The following is a 16,619-nucleotide window of genomic DNA, read 5'->3' as shown; positions in this document are numbered from 1 at the left end:
ATATGATTTGACTAGACTGGTTAAAGCAGTTAGAAACATACCATTCTGTAGATGGTTGGTTATGTTTTTTTTTGGGGGGGGTAGGTAATGAAAAAAGTAACAAATGAAAAAACAAAAAATTATTTACTACTTTGGGGAGGGGGGTGAGGAAATCACAGAGCAGTTTAAACTTCTGAAGTCCATTTGACCTATTCACTAGATCTAAGACAAAATTTCGATTTTTAAAATAATCCCCATTCTTTTGAGTATCAAACTGATTGGTAGTCACATTCCAAGTACAATCAAAGTTTAACAGTTTGTTGAATGAAATATTAGTAAAGTCAAAAAGACAGACTAAATTTCAAACCGGAAAAAAAAATCTACTCAGGTATTACATTCAGTTTTCAAATCATTTACTAACATGACAACAGTTTTGGCTTCAATCACTCTCGCATACATACTCACACCACAACAAGCACCCAGCCACTGATCTGCTTTGCAACACAAGGCCATGTAGGCAGAGATGGCATTCTCCAAGCCAAACTTTAAATAGATTAAAAAAAGTAATTTCTAATTTTACAGAAATGCTTCTTCAAAAAATATTTTCTCTCACTCCCTTCTCCTTTACTGAAGGATGTATAATATGTTTTTTCCCCAAGCTAAATCTGAACCCTCAAAATTGATTCCAGGCAGAAGATTTCTGCAAATTAAAATCAAAAACAAAAATAGAAAAATTATATTTTTTATATGTATACATATATATATATATTTATATTTATACTGATTGGAATCCTCCAGCATTTTAAAATCACTTTAGAGATGAATTTTGGGATTCTACTGCTCACAACTCCAAAATCCATAATGATTTAAGGATGTACTTTTTCTCCTGTTTCCTTCCTGGCTACCCTCTCCCCTCCAAAATAGTTCAATATAGCCACGGCTCAAGTTTAATGGGAAGAGAGAGTTTTTGAATAGTTTTTTTCTTTTCTTTTCTTTTTTTTTACTTTGGTGATCTGGGTGGCACATACTGCTCTTTGCCATTACGTCGAGTCACTCCCTGAGGTATAGCCCTATGGCCAAACTGGCGTCTCTGTTCCCTGATTTTTCCAGCTGCTCCCCTGGGAATGGTATTGCCTCGAAAGCCAGAATAATCCTTACTAGCCCTTGCTTCTGGCTTCTCATGTGTTTTTTCAATGGACTTCTCCGGAGCTCCATTTTCTTCATTTTTGGTGGGAGATACAACGTTGGAGCGAAGTTCTCGTAGTGGCTGCACAAGAACTGGAGTTGGCTCTTTAGGGGGCTTCTGACACACTTCTGCGTAACTTAACTTTCGGGGTTCCTTTGAAGTGAACATAAAAGACACAAGTTTTTTTTCTGGTGCACATTCTTTAAATAATAAAGCACAAGTGAAATACTATTTACCACAAGAAAACCAGTAAGTTCTCTTTTAGGAAAGAGCAGTAGGCACTCCCATAGAAATTAAAATGTATTTGTAAAATCCTTAAAAACAATACACTTGGGCTTCTGATTATTAAAATCTTAGACAGTAGGGCCTCCCCGCTGGTGCAGCGGTTGAGCGCTGGGTTGCGAAGCTGCCCGCAGCCTCTGCGGCGCCGGTTCGATCCCCGGCTGCTCCCCAGCCACCGGAGGAGGGTCCCACATGGCACGCAGACCTCTCCTGCCGCCCGCTGCTCCCCTCAGCAGTGTACCTCGGTCCTTCTGCCTGCTCTGCTCCCCGCTCTGGTGAATTCTCTCACCCTCCCGCGCTTCTGACTGGTCATATTGACCCAGTGCTTGTATAAATAAATAAATAAATAAAAATTAATCTTAAAAATATATATAAAAAAACATTTAAAAAAAATAAAATAAAATCTTAGACAGTAAACAAAACTAAGGGATGAGAGTGGGAAGTGGGGAAAAAGCCCTGTGTATTATGGTGGAGGACTATGGGTACTTTGGTGGTGGGAGAGCTAAGGTTGGCCACACCTGCGGGAAGAAATCCTCTTTTGTAAAACATTAACAAGTGAAATAAATAAAATAGTAAGTGAAAAAAGGGTGGGCGTAACATATCAAAAGGTAGAAACTTCCTATTACAGTATAAATCAGGGTGGTGACTATATATGACCATACATATACAGCATGAGGACTACAGCTTATAATGTTCTGCATATTTGATAGTTGCTAAGAGGCAGATCTTAAATGTTCTCACCACAAGAAATTGTTATAGTTTTAACTAAACTTACTGTTTAATCATTGTGTAACTTATAGAAGTATTGTACATCTGAAGTTAATGTAATCAGTTACATCTAAATTTAAGAAATACAGTTGTTGTAAATAATACAAAGCCTTAGCGATTTATGTAACATAATGTCAGCATTGTTTTCAGTGATGGAAAAAACTGGAAACCTAAATGACTAAGAACGAAGAACATTCAATTAATAATGATAAATCCACATGATGAAATGATTCTATTCTTTCTTCCCTGGCTACAAAGAAGCCGGAGAGGAATATCATAAGAGCAGAGGCATTGGAAACCAATAATATACTAATAGAAGACTAAATGAAAGTATTAACCACGTTGTCTGAAAAAAGATAGTTAAGAGTGTTGTGAGAATGGTGTAAAGCAAGTAAAAACTCTTTAGCACTAATCCTAGCACATAGTAGTCACTCAACAATTGGTAGCTATTATATTATTTCTGCTATCATTATTAAATGTCAAAATATCCTTAACCTATAAAAATTTTGTTTCTTCCCTGCTTTTCTGTATTTCCCTAATTACAAAAATGATTCTGTAAGAGTGGCCCCCATGGGCTTTATAGCCGTTGAGCAATCAAAAGAAATAGAATGGGCAGTAACTTCTTTACTCCCAAAATATGGCTAAAATTTCCATTTTTTTTTTTTCATATTGACCTTTAAGCTCCTTTAGCTTTTCCTTAACAAAGGCAGTTCTAATTGGGCTATTTCCAAATGACTGCTTAGCAGAGTAATAAGAAAAAAATAATTACTCATTACTTAACCTATTATTTTCCTTCACATAGACTAAATTCAACAAGTTACCTGCAGGGCCACAGTTACAGCTGCACTTATGTTACTATTACATGGAGAAGCAGCATTTGTCCTTGATGGCTTTGCAGTATTTGAGGAAGAGGCTGGTATAGTTGTCTGGCTGAGAACATCCTTCTGAACAATGGAATCCTCTATTAGATCCTTTTGCTGAGTTGTACTGAGGAAAAAACAGCTTGTTATAGTCTTAGTAACAGCAGAGCAAACATTCACAAGAATAATCTTAATTGGAACACCTCCTGCACTACAATGTGTACCTTAATGCAGGAAGCTCAGATGTACATGGAGGACTAGTACTCATCTTGAGTTGCTGGGCAGAGATGCAGTCTGTATGTTCATTCTCTGCAGGCAGCGAGCAATTAACTCTTAACTCTTCGTTGTCCTTAAAGTAAAAATATATTTCAAAATTGTATTTTAACAGAAACTTCTCCAAAGATATATAAATGGTCATTAGGTACATGAAAAGATTTTCACTATCACTGGTTATTAGGGAGATATAAATCAAAACCACAGTAAGAAGTCACTCGACTATAATAAAAAAGAGACAGTAACATAAGCTAGTGATGATATGAAGATGCTGGAACTTTCATACGTTGAAGGTGGCAACATAAAATGATGCAGCCACTCTGAAAAACTATCTTCCAATTCCTCAGAAAGTTAAACAGTTACCATATGATCCAGCAATTCCACTCCTGTGTATATATCCAAAAGAAAACATATGTCTACGCAAAAACCTATATGCAAACGTTAATAGCAGTATTATTCACAATGACCAGAAATTAGGAACAATCTTAATTTTTTAACTAGTCAATAAACAAAATGTAGTATATTAAACAATGGAATATTGGCATGCAATGAACACAAATGAATCTTGAGGACATTATGCTAAGTGAAATAAGTCAGGCATAAAATAAGATGTTCAATTTATAAGATTCAATATCAAACAAAGAATTCAAATAAGAGAAGGGAAAAGGTAAAGAATTTATCAGAAATAGTACAGAAAAACTTCCCAGCATGGAAGGGTAAGTCCCGATTGAGGATCTACAATCATCCAGCATAATGAATAAAATAAGAGCTCTACCAAGACACATCATGATGAAATTTTACAGAATGACCAGTGCAAGTGAATTCTAAAAGCCTCCAGAGAGGAAAAAGCAAGCACAGGAGATCAAGAATCAGAACCACAAATTTCTAAAAAGCTTTCTGGAAGCCGGCACATTTCCTAAAAGAAAAAATTGCTAAACATGATCACATTAAAACTAAAATTAAGAACTTGTTTTTACCTGACACTGAAGACTAAATACAAACTATAAAACTGAAAGATTGTTAGTAGTATACTGACAAGAATTAGTATCTGGAATATATCAAAAATTTTTTAAAGATTTATTTTATTTATTTATGCATACAAGAACTGGAGTGTAGGCCAGAGGTGCAGGGGCTGGGGTGGGGTGAGTGAGAGGATTCACCAGAGACAGAGTAGGGAGCAGAACAGGTGGATTTACTGAAATAAATACACTGCTAAGGGGAGCACCGGGCAAGACAGGAAAGGTCTGCTGCACCATTTGGGTCAGCTCCCCGGCTGGCGACATGCCGCACCGGCTGGCAATAGCTTGATAGTGCTGAGATTTAACCCCTGTGCCACCAGGAGGCCCTGGAATATATTTGAAAAAGGGGGGAAAAAAAACCAAAACCCATGCCTTCTGTAAAAGAGCCCAATGGGGGACAGGAGGGGAATGTGCCAATTACATAACTCTTCATAAAACAAACTCGAAAGATCAATAGATGTGAAAAGATACTTAAATTCAACTAAAATTTAGAAGAATGTGCCCTATCAATCAGCAACTGCACTATATATATAGGGTTATGGGGGTCAGTGTTTATGCATATTCACACACATATATTCATGTCTTATATATACTCTTGTGTATATACTGTAAGTGTTCTTGCACACATGAACCACTATGAACACTCACAGCAATGTTGCTTGTGATGGCAAACAATAATTATGTCCAATAACAGTAGAATGAGTATACAAAATGCAAAATGAAGTAATCCTGTTATCAACAGTGGTGAACTGAAACAACAGAGTACAAAAAGTAACAGAACAGAACACATACTGTACAATTATATTTATGTAGTGTTCAAAACCAAGCACAGTCAACAAACAATACCTTGCGTAGATTAAAGAGTGGCAAACCATGGCCTGCAGGCCAAATCTGCCTGAGTTATGTTATAGTGGCTTAAGGTCTAAGAATGATTTGTAAGTTTTTAAAGGGCTTAAAAACAGACTATGTGACAGCATGTGTCCCACAAAACCTAACACATTCACTATCTGGCCCGTTACAAAAAAAAAAGTTTCCCAACCAGGAATTTAAAACTATAAAGATCAACAAGAAATTATCACAAAGTCGTGACAATACTTATTTCTGAGGGAGAAAAGGGAAAGAAGAACTGTAAATAGAGAGGGGATTCAAACGGCACTTGCTAATATTTTGGTGATGTTTACAGTCCACAATTGAGGGTAGGAAATACAAGTAGAAGAACAATTTATTCTTCTTTAAAAATGTGTGCACATCATGTTACCAAATTTGAGAAGTCATCAATTGTAAAACACACCATTACTTTAGTTCTACTAAGAAAAAATACTGCCACTTATATGTCAATTAGCTTTTTAAAATCTAAGCCTGATTTTCAAAGGTGGAAAAGGTGGAAAATTCTATTTTAGAACTGATGAAATAACTGCATAATTTTTTTTTAATAGATGCATGCTTTATTTATTTGTTTGCTGGTTTGTTTGTTTTTGTTTATACATGCACTGGGTACAGTCAGAAGCGCGGGAGGGTGAGAGAATTCACCAGAGCCAGAGCGGGGAGCAGAGCAGGCAGAAGGACCGAAGTACACTGCTGAGGGGAGCAGCGGGCGGCAGGAGAGGTCTGCGCGCCATGTGGGACCCTCCTCCGGTGGCCGGGGAGCAGCCGGGGATGGAACCGGCGCCGCAGAGGCCGTGGGCAGCTTCGCAACCCAGCGCTCAACCGCTGCGCCACCGGGGAGGCCCTAACTGCATAATTTTTAAACCTTCAAAATTCTGAGGGGAAATGATTTCTAATAGAGAATTCTATAAACTACAGATCAAGTGCAAGAAAAGAAAAGCATGTTCAGAATGAAAGGTCCTAAGAAATCTCTACTAAAAGTCACTTACTCAAGCAAGTTGGGAAGATGTGGTCCATGGTAATATGGAAAAGTAAAAAGAGAAGCAAGAAAAAAAGGGAATCCAACAAAGAAGAGTAAGACAAATTTCCAGCATGGTGGTGAAGGGAAATTCCTGGAACACAGCTGTACAGCTGGTCACTGAGAGTAAAAGAGAGAAATAACAGTATACTACAAGGCTCAGCTATGAAGAACTATATAATATTAAGACTGGGATGTTTTTTATTTTCTTAGTGGTATTAAAATAATGGGACATCTTATGATTGATGGCATCTTAGATATAATAAAGGATGATATATTGAAAGGATGGGAAATATATGTTGGATTGAGAGCCAAATCCTTAAGTTAACAGACAATGTCTAATAGCAGAACCGTGTTTATTAGAAATAGTAATATATGTCAAGAGAAAAAACTAGTAGTGAAAGTGGTTGCAGAGGGCCAACCACTTTTATTTTTCATTATAAAGCTACATCTAACACATACATATGCTATTAAAATGGAAACAAATTGAACTAGAAAAGAAGAATATGAAAAAAATTTGTGGGGCATGAAGATTTATGGAATGGAAAAAGTCTACACTTACAAGTACTGTAGGAGGGAGTATCCCAACCTTTTGATCTACCCTCCATTTCCTGAAAGACTGAGATTAAAGTTTGATGAATAAAAGTACACAAACTTTCGAAAAAAAAAAAAAAAACTTCAAGCTAGCTTAGAAAAACTATTTACAACATTGGTTAAATTATAGGATTATAAGTGGAAATGACATTTTGCATTCAGTTTGCATTATCAAGCTGAGTTTACGGATACAAAGACTCACAAAAGTGAAGAAACATTTCACTGACCCTGTGTAGCTTTATCATAAATCTTTTTATGATACTGTTTTTATAGTAAGTATGTTGGAAAACCCCTTAAATAAAAACTATAAATACATAATAGGTGCAAATAAAAATTAAAATAGTAATCCTGAAAACAATGGCTAAATATGGTACCATAATGTAAAAGATTGAATACTTCAGAATTTACCTTTTCTTTGAAGACACCTTTAACAACATCAGACATCCTACTCTCCAAAACAAGTTCACCTGCTATTTTTGATGAACTTCCAGGTAAGGGAGGAAAATTTGAGGCTAATAAGTCAAACTTTGGTGTTGGAGCTTTTGCTTCAGCTGCTGATAGATGGGGTCTCTAAAAGACACAAATCATAAAACAGGTTCACATGCCTATCTCATTACTTGATCCTGTACCATACTGGCTGGCTGGCAGGCAGGCAAGGAGGAGGGAAGAAGAAAGGAACAAAGAAACAAACAAACCTCGACCCTAATGCAAAGAATTTGTTCCCCTTATAAATTCTTTGCTTTTCTTCTTTTTTTAAAAAAAGATTTGTTTTTATTTACGCATACAAGAAATGGGGTGTAGGCCAGAGGTGAAGGGGGGTGGTGGTGAGGAGGATTCCCCAGAGACAGAGTGGGGAGCAGAACAGGCGGTCTGACTTAAATACACTGCTGAGGGGAGGAGTAGGTGAGAAAGGAGAGGTCTGCTGTGCCATGTGGGTCAGCTCCCTGGCAGGGGAATCAAACTCATGTTGCAGTGGCTGTCGATAACTTAATAGTTCTGAGACTTAATTCCTTGCGCCACCAGGGAGGCCCCTATATTCTTTGCTTTTCATCTTAATTTAGCTCTCTTTAGTCTTTTTAATCTACTTATTTATTTTCTTCTAAGGTTCAGAAATTTACTAATTAGTGTAAACACCAACATAATACACCAACAGTATTTTGTGCATTGAAAAAAGAAGTATTTCCTATTTAAATGGAAAATTATGTGGATGGCTTCATAGGGTGAAATGTTACCTTTAGAAATCTGGACCTACTTTATTTTAATTTACATTCAATCTGAGTAGAACTTGTGCTGATCACTGGCACCCAGTTTGTTTCAGGTTCTTTGTTATTCTTTCTGCCCCAAGTGGATTGAACAAAGCCAGATACATGACACACAGCACTGCTCCAGTACTACCAGCACCAATAAATAAAAAGGACTGGGGGGCTGGAAACAGAATCCCTCCCAGATGCTTCTTGGCCTGACTCCAGATTTAACAGAGCCATCAATCCTACTTATCTTTAGTTAGCTACCTTTCCTGTTTCTTTTGTAAACTTTACATACTCCTTTAAGCAACCTTCACTACCCTTTGCTTTCTAAATTTGCTATACCCCCCCTCAATAATAGTAACAAAACTCCTATCTTACCTAAATTTACCTTCATCTTTTCTCCTTTCACATAATTTTGAGAGAACAACATCTTTCCTTAAATCTCATCTCCCTCCCCAACCACTCTATATATTGTGATAAGTTTCTCACTTATATTACCTCTTTCTCTGTTTCCTAACTTTACTCAACACTCCACTAAAACTGCTTTGACAAGTCACCAATGCCTCTGCAATGCAAAATCTGACCATCTCTTGCCCCCAACTTCACCAGTATTAAGCAGGTTAACCAGAATTTCCTTTGGGAGTTCATTCCACGATGATCTTCTGTATTAACTCTCTCTTGTTCCTAAATCTGACAATCATGTGCTCTTCTTCACCTGCCCACTTTTATGATGGCTTTTTTTTTTAAAGATTTATTTATGCAGGGCCTCCCCGGTGGCGCAGCGGTTGAGCGCTGGGTTGCGAAGCTGCCCGCGGCCTCTGCGGCGCCGGTTCCATCCCCGGCTGCTCCCCGGCCACTGGAGGAGGGTCCCGCATGGCGCGCAGACCTCTCCTGCCGCCCGCTGCTCCCCTCAGCAGTGTACTTCGGTCCTTCTGCCTGCTCTGCTCCCCGCTCTGGCTCTGGTGAATTCTCTCACCCTCCCGCGCTTCTGACTGTACCCAGTGCATGTATAAACACAAACAAACAAACAAATAAATAAAACATGCCTCTATTAAAAAAAAAAAAGATTTATTTATGCATACAAGAGCTGGGGTGCAAGCCAGAGGTGAGGGGGGTGAGAGGATTCACCAGAGACAGAGTGGGGAATAAAACAGGCGGACTGACTGAAATACAATGCTGAGGGGAGTAGCGAGTGAGACAGGAGAGGTCTGCTGCGCCATGTGGGTCCACTCCCTAACAGGGATCGAACTTGTGCTGCAGTGGCTGCCAAAATCTTCATAGTACTGAGACTTAACCCCTTGCACCACCAGGGAGGACCCTATGATGGCTTTGGTTTCAATATGATTACCATTTTTCTCCCTTTCCAAACTGCCCCTATTATCTATGACATCAGCTAATACCTAGATACAAACAACCTGAAATTTTTTGGTAACTCTGCAAATTAATCAGAAACCATTGCATTGTACATTTTAAATATTTTCAGCTCAGACCTTTATCTGAAACCCCAATATTCACTGGCCTGGTTAGTCATCTCCTCTCAGATTTTACTTGAATACTCCTGACAACGTAATGATGTTATTTTCAGCCCAATGCGATGTTTCCCAAGGTTACAAACTTGGCCCACTTTCATTACTTATTCTGTAGAGTATGCTACATGATTTCATCTACTCTTTTGGCCTCAACTACTATATGTAAGCTGAAAAAAATCTGAAGTTTAACTTCTAGCTGAGCTTTCCTTTCTGCATAATAGCACCGCTATCCTGCCCTTCCTACTGAAAGGTATGCCTATCTCTTTTTGCTTCACCCTCTTTTTCAGCCCTCAATCCTGATATATTCAACATATTAAATAGGTGTCAAGCCTAATCTCTCCTTTCTCCATTTGATCAGGATCATCTGACAATTCTTGTGGAGTACTGCAATGTATCCTTAAAAAGCTGTTGCCTAGAGGCACAAGGCTAATCCACATAGGAAGCTATACATGAAAGAATAAGTTTTCAAAGATTTACAGTTTGCCCCAATGACTATTCTTTGTGATATAATGCAATATTTTTTCTTCTTTGAAAATGTAAGTCTTTTAGCATATAATATGTATGTACTATCTCTTAATATATTTACTTAAACATGTAAAATAAACATTGCATCGCTCATTTATGATAGATCTGTTATTTCTAGGCAAGATTTCCTTGAAATCACCATGTCTTCCTATATCATTTGTATTCCTCAAGTTCTTCTGTTCCCAATTAAAAGATGTCAAACTTTCACCACAAACAATAAAAAGATGAATAATTTGCTAGGTAAGTTCAGATTCAAGTAAGAACATAATTAGAACTGCAAGTTGTTTTTTTAAAACCTACAGCTGTTTTTATAAAATTAGTTATAAGATATAAGAATGCGCAGTGGGTAGAAAACTGCTTCCATGTTACAATTAATAATATATAGTATGAACAATTTCCAGCATCAGATTGGCAAAAAAGTCACATTCTCTGTAAAGCTATAGATAACCAGGAGGCTTTTGTGTTCACTGTTTGTGGGAACAAATCCTATCTATAGAAAGTTATTTTACACAACTTACTGAATTGTGACCCATTAAATTCAACATCCAGGGGCTGTCTTTCAGATGTTATCGCACATGTAGTGTACAGATGATGGTTGTATGAGGTTATCATAATACTGTAATATCACTGTTTGTAACAGAAAGATTAATACTTAAATGTCCATTAGTAGTTAAATTTTTCATATTTTTGGTTTTTAAACCATTGGTTTTTAAACCAGTATTTTAGGTATAAAACAATTTATATTTAAAGTAAGCAAACACAAGTCAAATTCCTAATTATGTATGTACTTAAGGGTGGTGGTAGTCAAAAAATGTTCTTTTGCTTTCAACAAATATTATAATCTATAAAACAAAAACCTGGAAAGATAGACCGCAAGTGAACCACAGTAAATCATAAAAGAAGAAACTTTAACAAATATAACTGAGGACAAAAAATATACATACTGGGATCCTGTCATCTTCTCGCCGTCTCCGACCTCTGAAGAGAGTTCTCCTTTTTAACAATGAAAACAAAAAGGGGATGTGTTAAAAGGACAACTTGTAAATTTCTTTAAATATACACATTCTATCAAGGATGAGTAGATTTCTATTTTAAGTACCTTTCTAAATATTATTATTAAAAGATATATCTATAGTCTTCTGGAAAAAAATCTACCAAAAACTTCACCTACTACAACCAACACCACTAAGTACTGGGTTGTCAAAAAAGTCATGACGCATTTTTGCATAGAAAAAAAAAATACGTTGTAGTAAAGGCAAAGATAAACAGCTGGGACTACATCAAATTAAAGAGCTTCTGGGCCTTCCCGGTGGCGCAGCGGTTGAGCACTGGGTTGTGAGGCTGCCTGCAGCCTCTGCAGCGCTGGTTCCATCCCCGCTGCTCCCCGGCCACTGGAGGAGGGTCCCGCATGGCACGCGGACCTCTCCTGCCGCCCATTGCTCCCCTCAGCGGTGTGCTTCGGTCCTTCTGCCTGCTCTGCTCCCGCTCTGGCTCTGATGAATTCTCTCGCCCTCCCGCGCTTCTGACTGTGCCCGGTGCTTGTATAAATATAAATAAATAAATAAAAACTATTAAAAAATAATTTAAAAAAAAAAAGAGCTTCTGCACAGCAAAAGGGACAATAACAAAAACAAAGAGAAACCCCACCAACTGGGAGAACATTTTTGCACACAACACTAATGATAAAGGTCTGATCACAAAAATCTGCAAAGAGCTGATGAGACTCAACAACAACAAAGAAAATAATCCAGTGAAAAAATGGGCAGAAGAGCTAAAAAGAAACTTCTCTGAAGAGGAAATGCAAATGGCCAACAGGCATATGAAAAAATGTTCAACATCAGTTGTAATCAGGGAAATGCAAATCAAAACTACCATGAGATACCATCTTACACCAGTGAGAATGGCACATATTAAAAAAACTAGCAACAACAAATGTTGGCGAGGTTGTGGAGAAAAAGGAACTCTTCTGCACTGTTGGTGGGAGTGCAAACTGGTCCAACCACTATGGAGAGCTGTGTGGAGATTTCTGGACCTATTAAACATAGAGCTTCCATATGATCCAGCAATTCCACTCCTAGGTATTTACCCAAAGGACATAGAAACATCCATTCCAAAGAGCACCTGCACCCCTATGTTTATAGCAGCACTATTTACAATAGCTAAGCTTTGGAAACAGCCCAAATGCCTAAAAATAGATGAATGGATCAAGAAGATGTGGTACATATATACCATGGAATATTACTCAGCATTCAAAAAAGATAAACACATGCAATTTGCAGCAACATGGATGGCACTGGAAGGGATCATGCTCAGCGAAATAAGCCAGAGAGAAAAAGAAAAATACCGGATGGTCTCACTCATAGCAGGAATCTAGAAAACTTAAATAAGGGACCAGGAAAATGAATAACTATAAGAAAGTGAAAATCAGAATCAACAAAAAACTATGAACCAGAGACACTTTTTGGGGGGTGGGGGGCGGGATTGGGGTCAGAATGGGGGGGTTGCAATTGTATGGGGAATATAAAAATAAAATTTATTATTAAAAAAAAAATACGTTGTGACTTTTCCCACAGCCCAATAATATAAGTTAAGCCCATTTTATTAGTATTATTCTCTCTATACCAGAAGCACATTAGACTTCAAGTTTTTAAAATTTTGTTTAGGCAGTGTAAGCAATACATTAACTCCCCATTCCCATTGTTTATAAATTATAAGCTATTAAAACCATAATGAAGGAGCTCATCTTTCTAAGCTATTCTTTCCTCAGTGAACCATAAAGAATTTCAGGTTAGCTTTTATAAACCTATAATTCGGACCTATAATCTATATGGGTATTCTGTATTTCTTAATAATTATGAAAAACTCATAAAATGTGAATGATGCATTTATTTAGCAGAATTTTACACCATTAAGTTAAAACAACAAAAGCATGTTCGATTATTGACATTATGATTCATGAATTTTCCATACTTATTTCCATATTTCCTTACCTGCCCCTACCATAGTCCCCATTCTGCTCCATTTGCAAAGTTGGGGTCTCTTTTGGAAGGTAGTTTTGTTCCTGATGCCCCGTTACTGTGGAGTTATGTCGTTCGGTTGGGAAGTTCCTTGAACCAGATCTGGTTAATGGTCCATCCCCCAATGACACAGAGCCCTCAGTTGAGTGTTCTGAACCACTGGATGACCTAAAATGAGGCTTCACACTATAAGAAATATAAGATCATAAACAAGAAAAGATTAAAACAGATTGAAAATCTTTCTTCTTAACAGTAGAAACTCTTAATAGTCCAAGTTAAAGATTGCCCTTTGCTGTACTTAAAAATGTACTGTTGTAAAAATATAATCCCTTTAATACCCCAGATACATTATTTAAAAGGCAGAGAATTTCCACATTAAATGAAAGTTGTTGGATAAGTTTTGGGGGGAAGTTAAAGCTCTTCAAGATAAAATTACTTCCTTCCTTTAACACCAGCTGCAGTGTGGACATATCTAAATGAGACAGGCTTTAAAACTGAGTTTCTGCCACCCATTTTCTTTCTTTTTTTTTTTTTAAAGATTTATTTATTTATTTATACAAGCACTGGGTACAGTCAGAAGCACAGGAGGTTGAGAGAATTCACCAGAGCCAGAGCGGGGAGCAGAGCAGGCAGAAGGACCGAAGTACACTGCTGAGGGGAGCAGCGGGCGGCAGGAGAGGTCTGCGCGCCATGTAGGACCCTCCTCCGGTGGCCCGGGAGCAGCCGGATATTGAACCGGCGCTGCAGAGGCTGCGGGCAACTTCGCAACCCAGAGCTCAACCGCTGCGCCACCGGGGAGGCCCTCTGCCACCCATTTTCAATGAAGGCAACATCATCCAAAGGGCATAAAATTGGTCCAGAGGGTGGGAGAAACAAAATCTGTCTTATTCACCCTATGTAAAAGTGTCTGTGTGTATAAACATGTATAGATATACAATTACTTGTAATAAATTTCACAAGGGAAAATTAGAGGGGGGAAAGGTCTGAAAAGGCTTTTAGGGAGTAACAAGGGTAAAAGTATTGAGAAACAGTGGCATATATTAAGATTCTAGCTTCTTACACAAGGACTCCTAATTTCACCAAATGAAATTAGCTGTTTAAAGATTCATATGTGGGGCCTCCCTGGTGGCACAGCGGTTGAGCGCTGGGTTGCGAAGCTGCCCGCAGCCTCTGCAGCACTGGTTCGATCCCTGGCTGCTCCCCGACCACCGGAGGAGGGTCCCACGTGGCGCGCAGACCTCTCCTGCCGCCCGCTGCTCCCCTCAGCGGTGTACTTCGGTCCTTCTGCCTGCTCTGCTTCCCGCTCTGGCTCTGGTGAATTCTCTCACCCTCCCGTGCTTCTGACTGTACCCAGTGCTTGTGTAAATCAATCAATCAATCAATCAATCAACCAATCTTAAAAAAAAAAAAGATTCATATGTGGGACCAAAAAAACTAGGAAAATAGAAATATACTGCAACTTAAAGATGGGTATGAGTTCATGAATTAAAGATGTTGAATCTGAGAGCAAAGAAACCATTACTTCTAAAAAAGCAGCTTTTATCCTGGATAACAACTCTTAACAATTTGTAAACAGATGAAGCTAGGGTAGGGTGACAGAGAAAGGATGCAATTTAATAGTGAAAATATCTAACATAAGCCCAACTAACTGAGGATCTTTCCTTTATAGTAAAATCAAAAACAAGTATGAGATTTGAGTTTGACCCCTTATTTATAATTTATAATGCTCCATTTTTTTAGTTGACATAATTACAAATGTGTAATATTAACTTATTCACAATTCTTGGTTCACCAAACAAGAATTTAAAACCTCATAACAATTTATAAGCCCAGCGATTAAACAGCCATTCAAAAATAATCTCTAGCTATTTTAATTTGCTCTTTACAGCTCATAAAATATTAGGCTACTTTTATTAAAATTTAAAGATAAAAAAATCAGACTACAAAGTTGTGATGAGTTTCATATGACACACTTTTCACATAATTTTTGCTGCAAAATAGATTTTTAATAACAATATTACTGTCTATCAGCTAACAAAGTTACTTTCAAAATATTTTAATTATTCATCATATATGAAAATGACCTGAGGTAGATATATTGGTTAATCTGTTTATAAACTATCATTCACCTGAATTTTCTCATTGCGTTTCAACAGACCTAACAGATAATTTAGGATTTAAAAATAGCCCTCAGATCTCATAATCTCACCCTTCACTGAGAGGGACTTAACAATCTCAGTCCAGGCAAAAGAAATAAAGAATAATGAAAGAAACAGTAATACAAGTTGGAAAGAAAGGGGAAATCAGTGACAGATAAAGTATGAAAAAGCAGAAAAATGCCCAGACTTCTGAAAGTTAGTCCTATTCTCTCTAAGTAGGGCTAGTGATCATCACTGGGCTGTCACAAGATTAAAATAATAAACTGTAAATGAGCTCCCTAAAAGTTACTTTGTTCTTGACTGATAAATTTGAATGAATGTCTAATAGCTGTCACTTCTTAGAAGCAAGAAGGAAATAAGAATTTGAGCTGGTGATCAAAAAGCTGTTTCATCTGTAATATTTACATTTTTAAGAGCAAGTATTCATGGATTATGTCTATAATCAAAAGCTAAGAACCACTTTTGTTGGTTAACTTACTAACAAGTAAAATTATACTAAACCTGCCCTGTATCTTTAAAATGATAAATACACACCCTCATAAACCAGGAACATTTGACTACCATTTCTGGGCTTTCTTATTCTAGTTTCAGCCCATTTATCAAGAAAGCACAGGAGACAAAACCATGTGAACATAAAGGAAGACTGTATACATTTAGTGTATCTTTAAGTGAAGCACTTGCAAACACCAGTACTTCCAGTTATTAGTCAAAAATTACTTTTTGTTTACCTTTAACAGAAGTCTACTCCACTTAAGAGTTCAAAGCAAAATTTAACCCTTCAAATAAACATGAAATTGATAGAAATCTTTATCTCCTCAGTTGTAAACTTTCATTTGTTCTATCGGAATTATTCTGAAGAAAAAACTTTACCAGATATGTTAATGGTAAAGTTCTAATAGGTTGCTGATAACACCTAGCCATGTAAGCCTAACAAGATACTTGTCCAGCTTTTACTTACCTCATCTGTGAAATGAGTTAAAATGACATAACAATCTCTTTCCAGATTTAAACAACATGGATTCTATGTGTTTGTGGAAATTAATCTTTTTTGAACAATGGGAAAACGGGTTAGGGGTCAATGTGTATTATGTATCTTAAGATGCACTGTACTCTTCTACCTACATGTCCCACCTATATGTCAATTTTGCCTTTAATTACTATCTGTATTGTATTATCAAACCACGAGTCATCTCTAAGAGGACAGATAATCTTTTGTTTATAAAAATTCCTTCATTCTTACACTGTTGAAGAGATCTCATTACAATTTTATAAAGTAGC

The 16,619-nt window shown here is 37.3% G+C and overlaps 1 protein-coding gene across 10 annotated transcripts in view; it reads right to left on the bottom strand.

Moving 5' to 3' along the window:
- Positions 1-779: 779 nt before the first annotated feature.
- Positions 780-16,619, bottom strand: part of LARP4 (La ribonucleoprotein 4) — a gene marked incomplete at both ends in the record, with an annotated part of 36,060 nt that continues 20,220 nt past the window's right edge. For 4 of the 10 annotated variants that reach the window (XM_084255527.1, XM_084255521.1, XM_084255523.1 and 1 more), the window contains 6 exons: positions 780-1,318; positions 3,037-3,202; positions 3,300-3,424; positions 7,273-7,434; positions 11,110-11,158; positions 13,156-13,368. In XM_084255527.1, coding sequence (XP_084111653.1) covers positions 980-1,318; positions 3,037-3,202; positions 3,300-3,424; positions 7,273-7,434; positions 11,110-11,158; positions 13,156-13,368 — 1,054 coding nt within the window. Of the gene's footprint in view, positions 1,319-3,036; positions 3,203-3,299; positions 3,425-7,272; positions 7,435-11,109; positions 11,159-13,155; positions 13,369-16,619 lie in introns of those variants that run through there. The other 6 variants (XM_084255528.1, XM_084255524.1, XM_084255529.1 and 3 more) reach the window with 4 other exon arrangements.

The sequence above is a fragment of the Talpa europaea genome, assembly GCF_964194135.1.
Source record: "Talpa europaea genome assembly, chromosome: 15".
Taxonomy (NCBI): Eukaryota; Metazoa; Chordata; class Mammalia; order Eulipotyphla; family Talpidae; genus Talpa; species Talpa europaea.
The sequence above is the reverse complement of the archived record's forward strand: the minus strand, read 5'-3'. Positions and strand labels throughout refer to the sequence as shown.